The 12,508-nt window shown below is 36.3% G+C and overlaps 1 protein-coding gene across 3 annotated transcripts in view; it reads left to right on the top strand.

The window, feature by feature from the left end:
• The window catches only part of PPP2R5E (protein phosphatase 2 regulatory subunit B'epsilon), a 140,136-nt gene extending 128,054 nt beyond the window's left edge, over window positions 1-12,082 (top strand). For 2 of the 3 annotated variants that reach the window (XM_063088845.1, XM_063088844.1), the window contains exons 12-14: window positions 3,662-3,789; window positions 5,910-6,011; window positions 9,897-12,082. In XM_063088845.1, the coding sequence (XP_062944915.1) occupies window positions 3,662-3,789; window positions 5,910-6,011; window positions 9,897-9,996 (330 nt within the window). In that variant the 3' untranslated portion in view covers window positions 9,997-12,082. The remainder of the gene's footprint in view (window positions 1-3,661; window positions 3,790-5,909; window positions 6,012-9,896) is intronic. The other variant, XM_063088846.1, reaches the window with a different exon arrangement.
• The last annotated feature ends 426 nt before the right edge of the window (window positions 12,083-12,508 follow it).

Here is a 12,508-nt window from a genome sequence, read left to right as displayed (position 1 = left end):
AACACCCTGCAAAGAGGCAGTATGTCTTTTGGAGATTTGCACATGTGAACACTGAAGCTCAAACTTGTAAAAAGTGTCTTGGAGAAATTGCTGCGTAAGAAGTGGCCTGGTGGGGTTTTTACAGTGTGTAAGAAAGGATGCTAGATAATGCTGAAGAGAGGAAAGAGAGCCCTAAGATTCTGTGTATACGTTATTTATAAACTTCACATTATCCTATCAAGCTTTTTTCTGTTTTCTAGATGAAAAAAATGAGGCTCAGAGAATGATTTGCTCAAGGTCCCACATTAATAGGCCGTGGAGTCAAATGTTGATCTTAGGTGTAGCTTCTTGCTAAAGCCCGTGACCTTCCTGTGGCACCACTCTGCCTCCTCGTGGCCACTCATAGAGAACACAGGGAAGGTGAACCTGCGTCACTGTTTTCTGTATTGGGGCCATTGCTGCGATGCTGTGGAATCCACACAGGAGGGAAGAAGGGTGATCTGGTTGAACACACGTTAGGTTTTATCTTTTGGCCGTGTCACTGATGGTCCATATCACAAACCTAGAAAATTGATTCTTTATACACTGCCTGTCAGTCTGAACGGTTTGTTCAGATTGTAGTTCGTAGCACAGAATCATACCTCAAACGGGGTCATTTGATGGTGGACTTTTCTTCTAAGCTGTCGTTATCCTGTATAGTTAGAGATACTGGCTATTATTGACCTAAAGACATGTTAGTATATTAAAGCAGTGACCTTATGACCATCTAGGAGCTGTACCACAAAGAAAAAAAAAATTGAAACCATTACATGAAATTTTCAGATAATATAACACGTGTCTGGATAAAAATAGAAAAATTGCAGGACAGTATGTAGATATTTTAATATTACACAGGGCCTGTAGTATTCGAACATCTGGATTGTTTGATTTATCTTTCAGTTTTCATCAGGATGTGTGGTGTTACGGAGGTCAAGGAACAGGAATCTCCTTTAAAATGAGCTTCATTAGGGAGGCTTAAATGATATTCAGAAGCTTAGAAGGGAAAGACAGTATCTTAGCTCAGCTGCTGTAACAAAACACCTTAGGACTGGGTGGTTTTGACAATAGAGATTTATTTTCTCATGGTGCTAGAGACTGGAAATTCGAGATCAGGATGTCAGCATGGTTGGTTTCTGGTGAGGTACCCTTCTGGCATGCAGACTTTCTTGCTGTGTGCCCACATGACCTTTCCTTGGTGTGTGCATGTAGAGAGAGGGAGACCTCTCTCTTCCTTTCTTATAAGGCCACTTGTGCTATCTGACTGGTGGCTTTATAACCTTATGACCTCATTTAACCTTAATTACCTCCTGAAAGTCCTGTGTCCAATCTAGTCATATTGGGGGGTTAGGACTTCAATATATGAATGGGGGGGGGCAGTGGGTGGGTGGGCACAATTCAGTCCCTAGCAGAAAGAAGAAGGAATTTTAAATTGTTTGACAGAAGTAAAACTGAGACCAAAGGGAAGAGGCTCTTATTTATTTATTTGTTAAGTGTTGGTTGGTTCATCTAGCAAACATTTATTGAGTGCCCATTCTGTGTAACCAGACTGTCCCAAATGTGGCATTGGGGTCAGAGGTCTTTCTGTGACACCAGTGACACTGCCACTGTGTTTTCAGAAGGACAGCAGGTCCCAGGAAAGTAGTGGTTCTCTCCTAGTGTTAGATACAGTAACTTTTTACATTGCATGAACAACACCTTTTCTCTTTAAAGGACAGGATACATAGTTTCCGTCTATAACCAAATTTACATAATAAGTAGATATTTAGTGATTAAAGTACTTGTTAGTATTAAGTAGCCGATCAATATTAGACTCATAATTGGATGTAGGAAAATTCTAGGTCCCTTCTTCTTCACTAGCATCCTCCTGTGGTCTCTCTAAAAATTCCTCCTTTCAGTTATAAGTTTCAGAATGGCCTCATTCCCATTCTTTCTCTTCTCCTTTCTTTTCTTGCCTCATGCTTTTACCTGTTAGCCAATCCATTGGCTTCGATGGTTTCCATACACGTTGTCCATGTTGGTGCCTCTGTCCCCCTTTCCTGTAATTCTCTGCCTGGAATGCCCTTTCCTCCAGTCCTTCATCCTTCAAAGTCCAGCTTAAATGCCACCTCCTATGTTACATTCCTGCCACCCATTCTCTCCCCCAACTTACCTGGATTGTCCATTCTGCCCTTTCCTATGGCACTTCATTCATGCATCTGATACAGCATCCATCACAGTTTCTATCACATAGGCTTGTTGGTGCCCCCTTGCCCAATCAGCATATGAACTCCTTAGGGATAACAGAGAAAGAGATGAAGAGCACAGACTTTAGAGTCTGCCACTTGCAAGCCGTGTGACCTTGATCCAGTGGCTTATCTTCTCCGAGCCTCTGATTCCTCATCTGCAAAATAGAAATAATGGTACCAACTCTATTTGTTGGTTGTGAGGATTAAACGAGGTAATATATATATATATATGGAGCACTTAGCACAGTGCCTGGCATATAATAAACATTCAGTAATGATTGTTTTCTCTGTACTGTAAGGGTCTAGTGCCTACTGAGTCCCAGGATTTTTTTTTTTTTTTTTGAACCAAGTTGAATAATGCAAATGGAAAGGTTCTAATTTCTCAGAGTCAATTGGAGGGTACATCTTGTACCATTTTGTTCTCATCTAAAGCATAATTTCTTAATCTGTACAAATGAAGGAAACCACCCTTTTATTCCTTTCCCCAGGTAACCACCTTTTTAGAGATTTTAGGTGTTGTTTTTGAGGCATTCCTTTGAATTCATAAAATGTAAGATGAGCACCTTAAGCCCAGCAGACCAAAATAGAGTCAGTTGATAGCGTAATGTGCAGAGAAAAGGAATGTGAGGTAGCAAGCAGGTGTAGGTGCAGCCATTGTCCCTGAGTGCAGAAACTGAGTAGCCAACTCCTGACTTGTCTAGTTCAAAGCAGGAGGCTAGAAATGGACTCTGGAAAGAGCCTGGGCCCTAGACTTGAGTCCCCGGCTTTTACCATTTACTAACAATGTAACCTTGCATAGGTTACCCAAGCTCTCTGAAGCTCAGTGTCCTCATCTGTAAAATGAGCACAGTAGTACCTACTTCTCAGATGGTGGAAAGGATGATACATTCTACCTGCAAGGTAGGCACGTGCCTGCCCGTAGGAGGTGTTTAGTAAATATGCCTGCCCTACAGGGATGGACAACTGTGGGTTTTCCTCAGCAGCTATGACTAAACACCATCCTTGTGCTGGGTCCTGCGGTTGATCTGACGTGTGTGGGATGAAAGCGGTGAGCCAGGAAAAGGGATATGTAAGATGGGCCAAACTGATGGGGAAAATTGTGTGGTGTGTGGAAGTACGGTAAGTGTTTAGAGTTGGGAGCTATGTAGGGAAAATGTACAATCAGATGACATGGACAGAATTAGAAGAGAATATAAATTAATAGGTGGAAATACCTACTTCTTTTCCTTCCCCAAATTGATGAACCACTTTGGAACTTTCTGAGAGATTTTATATCTACAAAAATGTAACATGTGATTAACATTTAATTTTATATTTTGTTGATTTAAAAAACAGTATTTTAAAATTCTTTGGAAAGATTACAATTTTGTTTTATCTTTGTCTCTCTCTCTTAACATTTTATTTTTCTTTTCCCAAAGGTGGCAGAAAGGGCACTCTATTATTGGAATAATGAATACATCATGAGTTTGATAGAAGAAAACTCTAATGTCATCCTTCCCATCATGTTTTCCAGTCTCTATAGGATTTCAAAAGAACATTGGAATCCGTAGGTTTTCAGTTTCTTTCCTTCCTTCTTCCCTCCTTCTCTCCCTCCTCCTTCCCTTTCCTTTGGCCTTCTCTCCCTTCCTCCTTCCTCCTTCGCTTAATAAAATGTCTTGAATGCTTGCTGTGTGCTAGATGCTATGCTTGTTACTGAAGACAGATGAGTGAAAAGATAAAATCCCTACGTTTAAGTAATTCACTGAATGGTTGGGGAGACCTACAAGTAAACAGATTTTTTACACATTAGTGCTGTTTTGTTTAAATATTTACTTGAGAGGCTTCCCTCCCCGTGAAGGTAGCAGATATATTTTGGAGATGATCTGGAGCTGAGAGGAGAGGTTTGTGGATATTGATGGGGTGATGATGCTTAAACTGGATCTTAAAGGAATTTGGCAGGTGGATGGGATGGGGAAAGCCCTTTCAGGCTGTGGGTCCATCCATCACATAAAAAAGGCACAAAGGTGTAAAAAGTGCCTGTTCAGATCTGAGACCTGAGACACACCATCTTTTGGAGAGGGTGCTGGAAGATGAGATTAGAAAAGGGAGCGGGGCCCCCATATGAGCCTTCGCCAAGTGGATGATAAGGAAATACTGCAGGGTTGTAAGGCGGGAAGTGGTCTGACTAGATTTGCATTTTAGCAAGGTTCACTTCTTAACAACCAATGCAGTTATTATTGTATAGGGAAAAAATAAGTTTAAAATCTTTAAGGAGAAATTTAACATATAGCCACGTGAAAGTTAAAGCATTCTGTATTGGAGTGGCTTTACATATTTCTCTGTGGAATAGAAGGAAAATTTAATGTGGCATTAAAAAATTAGGAGATATAATTCAGTATATGCCTAATATGTTTGTCTTTAAACATTTTGCATGTAATTGTAAAATATCGTATTTCTTATTTTTCACATTTGCAAATTTTAAAAAATAAAACATAAAAATAAAGAGCTTGTAAACAATTAAGTCTTATTATACAGTCTCTTGAGGACCCAGAGAGTAGTTCTAGAAAGTGTCTGTGACTGCTCAGTGTAAAACATTTGGTGTTTCTACATCACTGCCCTAGTGAGGAAGTCATTCCAGAACCTTAACAGAAGAGAACTTAAGTTTTCCTTTTAATAGGCATAAGGGCAGAAGCTACACAGCAAGTACGCTTAATTATACATGTTTTGGAAGCGTTAGACTCATGGTTTATTTAATATATGGCTTAATTTTTAACAATGCCTTTTCAGTGGTATTGGGAGTGTAATTGTTGCATAACAGAAGCAACATTGTATATTTTTGCAAAGGGCAAAGCTGTTTAGACTGTAGTCTGAAGGTGTCAGGCCCATCATGGCACGGTCCTCACGTTGCCTGAGAGCTTATTCTTCTACTTGGTAAGACTGGGCCACCATTTGGCTGTTTAGCTGTCTAGTGTTCCATAGCTAATAGCAACCGTCACCAGCCTGCCGGTCGTTTTATCAGCTTTTATGTTGGGTCAGCAAGGGGACTAAGCAGGAGTGGACGGACTGATGCAAATCACAACTAGAAAAATAATTGCCTAACTTACAGGGGCTTGGAATCATGTCTTTGAATATGAATAATATATATTATCTCTCTCTATCTATCTATCTATCTATCTATCTATCTATCTATCTATCTATCTATCTATCTGTAAAGTACTTGTTTCCATGGGAACAGCTTCTGATTTTGATGAATTATATATATTATTACTTTAAAAATAAAATTTTATGCAAATTCAGGCCTTTAAGGTTAGTCCTACCACAGGTGCTTATTTTTAGGGTGAAGTTGCTTTATTTTTATACTTGCCTTTTTATTAAATGAAATTATCAAGTGCCCACAGGCAAGTCTATTCTGAGTATGAATAATTAGACAGGCAAAATTAGATTTTTTTCCCTCTAATTCTGGCAACCCTCAGAAAGATATCTATCTTGCCTTGGACAGTAAAGAATATAAATCTCTTGATGTGAAAATGAACTGTAGGTAATTTCTAGTTGTTCCAACTAAAAAAGGATGGAGAGAGTATGCAGTCTGAGAAGCTCATTCAGACAAAAGTTGTACTTCTGCTTTCTTCATTCAGCATCCGTTATGTAAGACTAACCAATATGTTCTTTTCTCTTTGTGCTTCACAGGGCTATTGTGGCGTTAGTGTACAATGTGTTGAAGGCATTTATGGAAATGAACAGTACCATGTTTGACGAGCTGACAGCCACATACAAGTCAGATCGTCAGCGGTAACTTTTTAAAGCTTTTTTGTCAGCTGTGCATAAAACTATTGAGTTCTTTCCTTGCTCTTTGCTAAAGTTGCCTGATTGCACCCCAAATCATAAGCAGCATAATTTTATTTATTTAGATATTCATTTTTCCATGCTCATCAGCTGTGTGTCTTTATTAGTGTGCCACCAAGTAACAAAGCTTTGTGACTGTCATTTAGATGAAACCTGCTTTCCTCCCTTCAGTAATGCAGCTCTGTCTCAGGGTTAAGAGCCTGACACCCATTTAAGAGGACCAGCAAGTATTTGCCATCTGGATTCACTCTCATTCTGAGCTAGTTGAACTAGAATTGGACTGATTTATATTTCATTCCAGCAGCAAGAAGGATGAGGCATCATTTATTTAGCTCTTGGGCCCAGAATTTACTTTCTCTTCTAGAACCCAACAAATCCATTCCAATTTAAAGGACAGTGAAAAGAACATGGAAGTTTACAAACTGGTATTATACAAATCTAGAAATGTTTAAGACTATAAGGGAGCAAAAACCTCTAGAACTCTTTACAGTGAATGCTTAGGACTTAGTAAAACCCTTCTTGATTTCATTTATGTTATTCTTTAATTTTGCTATTTCCTGTTCAATATGTCCAACTTTCCAAAAGATGTACTTGGAGATATTAAGGAAAGTCTAGAAAGCTCTTAGTAGCTGGGCCTCTGGTTTGGCTTTGATCACCCAGAAGCAAATGTTGGCTTTGTATATCATAAAACCATGGGCATTAGAGGATCCCAGAGGTATGTGCGAGTGTTCATATCCACAGCGTAGCTGAACCTCCTGAACAGAGCTATCTGTGGTTCCCTTGCTGCTTTGCTTTGACTGATTTTGAATGTGTTACTTGCATTTTGCTGATAAAAAGAGCAATGGGGGGAAAGGTTTGGTGGCAGAGGGCAAAGGACCAATTGCAGTGATTTTTTTTTTTTAAGTTACCAGGGGTGTAGGTAATGAAAAGCAACTTAATTATGGAATATGGCAAGTGTTCAGCTACAGACAGAAGATGCTAAGATTTTTTTACCACAGTATTGGGATACATATCAATTATGAGATATGTCATGCCACACATGCGATTTAAACAACTTTTAATTTGCTATATTAGCAATTGTGGCAAATCATTAAATTTATAATAACACTTCTTGCTCCAAATTTAAATTAAAATGTTTTTAAATGTTACGTTAAAAAAAGGGCTAAGGGCACATTTTGGTACTATGACTCACCATTAAGACTGTATTGTGCATAACATTCTCTCTTTTAGAACAATTGAAAGCTCATTATTATAATCCTAGTTGAACAAGATTTAAATCTGTAGAATCCCATCAAGAAAATTAAAGACCTTACTTTTAAAATACTCAAATTGGTTCATATTCAGTGAATTCCAATAATAAAACTGTTTTCTGATCATTTATCATCTAAACTAAATAGACCACACCTTTGAAAAAAATAAGAATAAGCCAAGGAGATCAGGAATAGACAACTGTGAGGTTGTTTCTGGTACTCTGGCATATTAAAGTGATTTATAGTGAGTGCACTTTCTTAATGAGAGGAGGATTTTTTTTTAAAGCAAGGGTAGTACTTTGTCAAATGAGCAGTAGAAATTTGTCCTGAACAGATGGAAACATTGGTTTCTCCATAGATGTAGGAATAAGAAAAGAGAATGAAGAGATTTATTTGGTACTATCAGAAGAAGAATTTCACTTCTGGATTTTTAAGTATTACAAATCTGGAAATGGTGGGTGGAATAAGTGTTCAACACTGTTAGATACAATATGCCAACATTAGTGCCATGTAAAATTGAAATTGGGAGAGAATTTGACAATATAACCAGCATGACAGTGTAGTTAAGGTTTAAAATTCCCACCTCCAAGGAGAGAGAAAAGTGGGAGAGAATGGAGGTGATAGTAACTATATCAGAAATATTTAGAATTTTTGAAGATAAAGTTGTCAGATGAAAGATATATGATAACAGCGTAAAGTTCATCTGGAAGAAAAGCCCCACAGGACAAATTGCATTGAGTGCCATAAAACTCTTGATTAAAAGCATGAATGAAATGCTTTAGTAACAAGATGATGAGGGTTTTAATGATGTCAGCACTTAATTTAAATTGCAAATTAGGGCAGTGGGAACCTGACATGTTGAGCTGTTTTTTATTTGAATAAAGTTCCCAAGCCCTTGCTGGCCATCTCCTTCACCCTCCTGATAAGGTCACATGTATTGAAACTCAGCAGCATCTATAGCATTAATTTATAGGTACACAAATCGGTGTTCTATGAGAACATTATTTAGACCTAATATTATCTTCAAACTGTATTGAGAAACAAAAAGGGAAAATTTGCCAGTCAACTTGCTTACAATAAAAAAAGACTGCAATCCATAATGATTTGAAGATTATCTAATCTTGCCTCTTATTGCCTTGTAAATGCAGTTTTTCAGGGTCAAAATGACCACAGAGATAATTGTTTGAAAACTATTATGCCCATTGAGATTCATATTCTGCAGCTTGTGTTTGAGGTAGCTGAAATTAATTACAGTAAACAAAGCCTAAATTACCAAAATATCAATTATGAAGTGGTAATATTAATTACCATATTCTATAATTCAACTTTCCCTGAAGACTCTAGTGGATTGGGAATATAAAATTACTTAGGTTTTTGTAGAGTTTTTTTTTTGGGGGGGGGAGATGAAGATTAATTTTTATTGCTATAGCTACTAATATAACTTTTGAAAAATATTGGTAATAATATAAAAAATATAAAGCATTGGACTTATATACAGATTTTACTTAACCCATGTGGATTTCCCTGAATGAAAATTATACTGTGACTGAAGTTATTACATCCTTGCTAAGTGGTGCAAGGACTATATCCCCCATGCCTGAGATGGCAGAGCCCCTGTTGTCAGGAATTGTCTGAGTTCTTGGATTCACAAATATTATCTGGGTCTGCTTTTTACTGGTTCACTGCAACATGAGAAAACTAGGGAGAGTGCAGTGAATTATTTTTAATAAGTGAGAATTTAATTAATCTACAGTATCATCATGTATTTATGTATATGGATTTATATACTTCCTACTTGGTTGATGTTAACATATCCTTTTTTTTTTTTTTTTTTTCAAATATGGTAATTTAAAAATATCCTTGGCAAAATAAAATTTGTTGACACTATTTTGGACATCCAGTTTTTTGGTAAATTTTACCAAACAGTGAAATCTTGAAAGTCTAGAAATCATTAGTAAAGTTGATATTGAACCAAATTTGAAGGCTTGATACATTACAAAACTAATACGTAATAATATCAACAAAGTTCTGTCTAGATCATTAATTAAAACTGAAATCACAAATTTTCAGTTTCTTCCAAACTGTTAACGAGTTTAAATATATATAGTATAAGGAAAATAAGTATGAATAAAGGGAAAGATATATTATCTTGACCTACTGTGTTCTCTGTATCAATATCATCTCCAGCATCCTTTTTGAGAAACTATTTAGAGACAAAGAGAAGATGAGATGCTAACTAGGTCAGTAACTGATACATATAAATCATCCCCATTTTTGTTTCTGAGTAATTTTGAAGTTAATTTTCTATATTAAGTGAAGTATAAAGGGATATTAATGTGAAATCTTAAAATACTATTTTCATCTCCTACTCTGTTCATTAATACTGTTTTGTGTCTATATTAAGTACCCCCCACCCCCCTCAAAAAAAAAACCATGAGAGAGAAAAACTGAAAAGAAAAATACCAATTAGCTCAATGCCAAACTCTTCAAAGACTTTTAAAATATATTAAGGGGTAATTATTGTTGGATAATCTCTTTAAACCTTCTCAGTTGTTTACATTGTACTCTTTTTCTTCCCCAGTGAGAAAAAGAAAGAAAAGGAGCGTGAAGAATTGTGGAAAAAATTGGAGGATCTGGAGTTAAAGCGAGGTCTTAGACGTGATGGGATAATTCCAACTTAACAAAAATAATGACAACAACATTACTAACCTGTGGAGTCACACATTTATGTAGTAGAAGATGGAGCAACAGTTTTCTGTATTGTGCAACTTTACAGTAGATTTCACATTTGTTTCATTATTACAACAGCACTGTATATACCTGTCTCTAAGTAAAGGAAAAAAATAAGGACTTCAATCCAAAGTCTGGACAGTAGATGGACTTCTCAGAACTTTGCAAATATAATCATTGTTCTAACCCTCTTAAAAAAAAAATGTGGTCTTCAAAGATCTGTTGATGAAATTGCTATGTTAAAATTCCATTATTGGGAGTTCCTTATTTATCACTAGCAGAGAGTATGATATGATTTTCAAATGTGAACAGTCTTAAATTTAGCTTGTCTTTCTGCTAAGCTGTTAAATGTATTTATAGTAAAGGAAGACAAAAGGACTGTCATTTCCTTTATAAGTTTGTGTAACATCCTCCTCTGGATAACTTGACTGTAATTTGACATCTTTTCCTTTTGCACATCTTCTTGAGTTGAATGTCCACGTGGAATGGGGCCATGAATTATAAAGGTCCCTGAAAAAGTTTTGTTTACTGGGGTGAACATCTTTCCAGTAACCAGGTAGTCCTGGTGCTCCTTTAGTTTTAAAATTAGGAGTAAAAAGAGAAGAGGTGATAAACATAGTAGGGAAGGGAATTTTGGATTCATGTATCAGTTTGTGGTGAATCCATATCAATGTCTTGAATCCTTTGAAAACAGGCACTGGGACATCACAGGCTTCAGTACCTGACCAGTATTAGTTGCTTACGTCATTGAACACGTACCAGAGATGTTATAGAAATGTCAGAAAAACATCCTTTTGGACCATTTGAAATAAGAAAGACGGACATTAAACAGTACAACCATGAAATTGATCATCAGGATTGTGAATCTAATTGAGAAAAAGAGTTGAGCAAACAGCTTGGACTGTTTGGAGTTGTTGCCTTACTTTTTCATATGTGTTTATAAAGTATTCCAGCAAAAGAGGATGTAGCCTCTGGGAAAAAAAACCAAACATGTTACAGTGTTTTTTTTGTAGATTCTCGTTCTATATCTCATCACAGCACCAGCCCTGTTTTTAGCCAGAAAGGATTCAAGATAAACATTATTATGCATTCTGAATTGGATGCGTATTCCTAACTACTGTATTTGTTACCAAAAGCGGTTCTACAAATGCTACTGAAAAAAATCTGGAAATTCCTAATGTCCTGAGTATTAATAAAAAAGTTTAAAAATGCTTTTATATCAAAGGTGCATTGTGACCAAATTGTTTAAGAAAAAAAACAAAAAACAAAACAAAATCTAGGGTTGTATTATAGATATATCTTATTGGCTGTCTGCTTTGTATTTAAAAGAGGAATCTTACATCTTGGGTAGGTAAACTGCTGATAAACTTGTGTACAGTATGTACTTACCTAATGGATTTGCATTATTATGTACTGAAAGATATGTGTTTTGGGATTTATTTCCAGGATGCTTTTTGCTTGTTATGGACATGGCAGCAGTGAGTTGATAATCCTAAACCATCACTCCAGCAGTATTCGTGGTATAGAGCTGATTCTGTGTTCATGTGTTGAATTGTGATAGTAGCAAACATGAACATATGGACTGTTATTGCTCTTAATAGAAATACAATATAAATATGGGCTTTTATATTTTCTTCCATTTAAATATAAAGTAGAATATGCAGTTTTATTGTTTCCACGAAAAAGGGAAAAAAAAGCCGCAGACCTTTCTCCCCTATGAAGTGTTTCAGGATTATCAGGTCACAGTGCTTACATAAACGTCAGCTAATTATGGACATTGTCATCTCGGTAACTTTGTAAAAAAACAAAAACAAAAGTTGGCATTGTCAATTCCTAAAAAGAACCAGCTGTAAAAAAGTCATACGCAACACCAAACACAACATGGTTTAATGAGATTAGTAGATTTTTTATAAAAAGAATATTAATGGGGATTCAATGTAAAGCTGGCAGAGGCTGCCAAAAATGCAATTTACTTTAAAATTGTTGGAGCAAAGGTGCAAGTTCAAATACTAATAAGAAATAAATTTGTAACAAGTCTCCTCTTTTAGCCCTTTTGATTTTAGCCTTTTAGTTTCAGCTTGGCATTACATTCATTTTTGATAGTATACACTTTTGTTTGCCATTAATTCATCTTTTTAGATAGAAGATATTAAAATCACAGGTTTATGAAGAATCTTTGTCCACTGGGATGAAATGTAGTCATTTGAAATGAGAAAGGCCAGGACCCTTTTTTTGCACCTTACCCTGTCCTCAGAGTTAAGGTGAAACTACACAGATATCATATTCTTGATGTCAATTTTGTATGTTAATCATTCCGAACTGAGAAGAATAAAGCCCAATTACAGACATATTTAAAGAAGCAATTATATGTATATGTCTAAAATTCATAGGGCAACTTCTGAGAAGAAACACTGTCTTTTTTCTTTTATAACCGAAAGTGACAATGTGACATTTGTCATGTTG

Source organism: Cynocephalus volans, chromosome 3 (genome assembly GCF_027409185.1).
Source record: "Cynocephalus volans isolate mCynVol1 chromosome 3, mCynVol1.pri, whole genome shotgun sequence".
Classification (NCBI taxonomy): Eukaryota; Metazoa; Chordata; class Mammalia; order Dermoptera; family Cynocephalidae; genus Cynocephalus; species Cynocephalus volans.
This window is presented reverse-complemented; position numbering and strand designations above follow the sequence as displayed.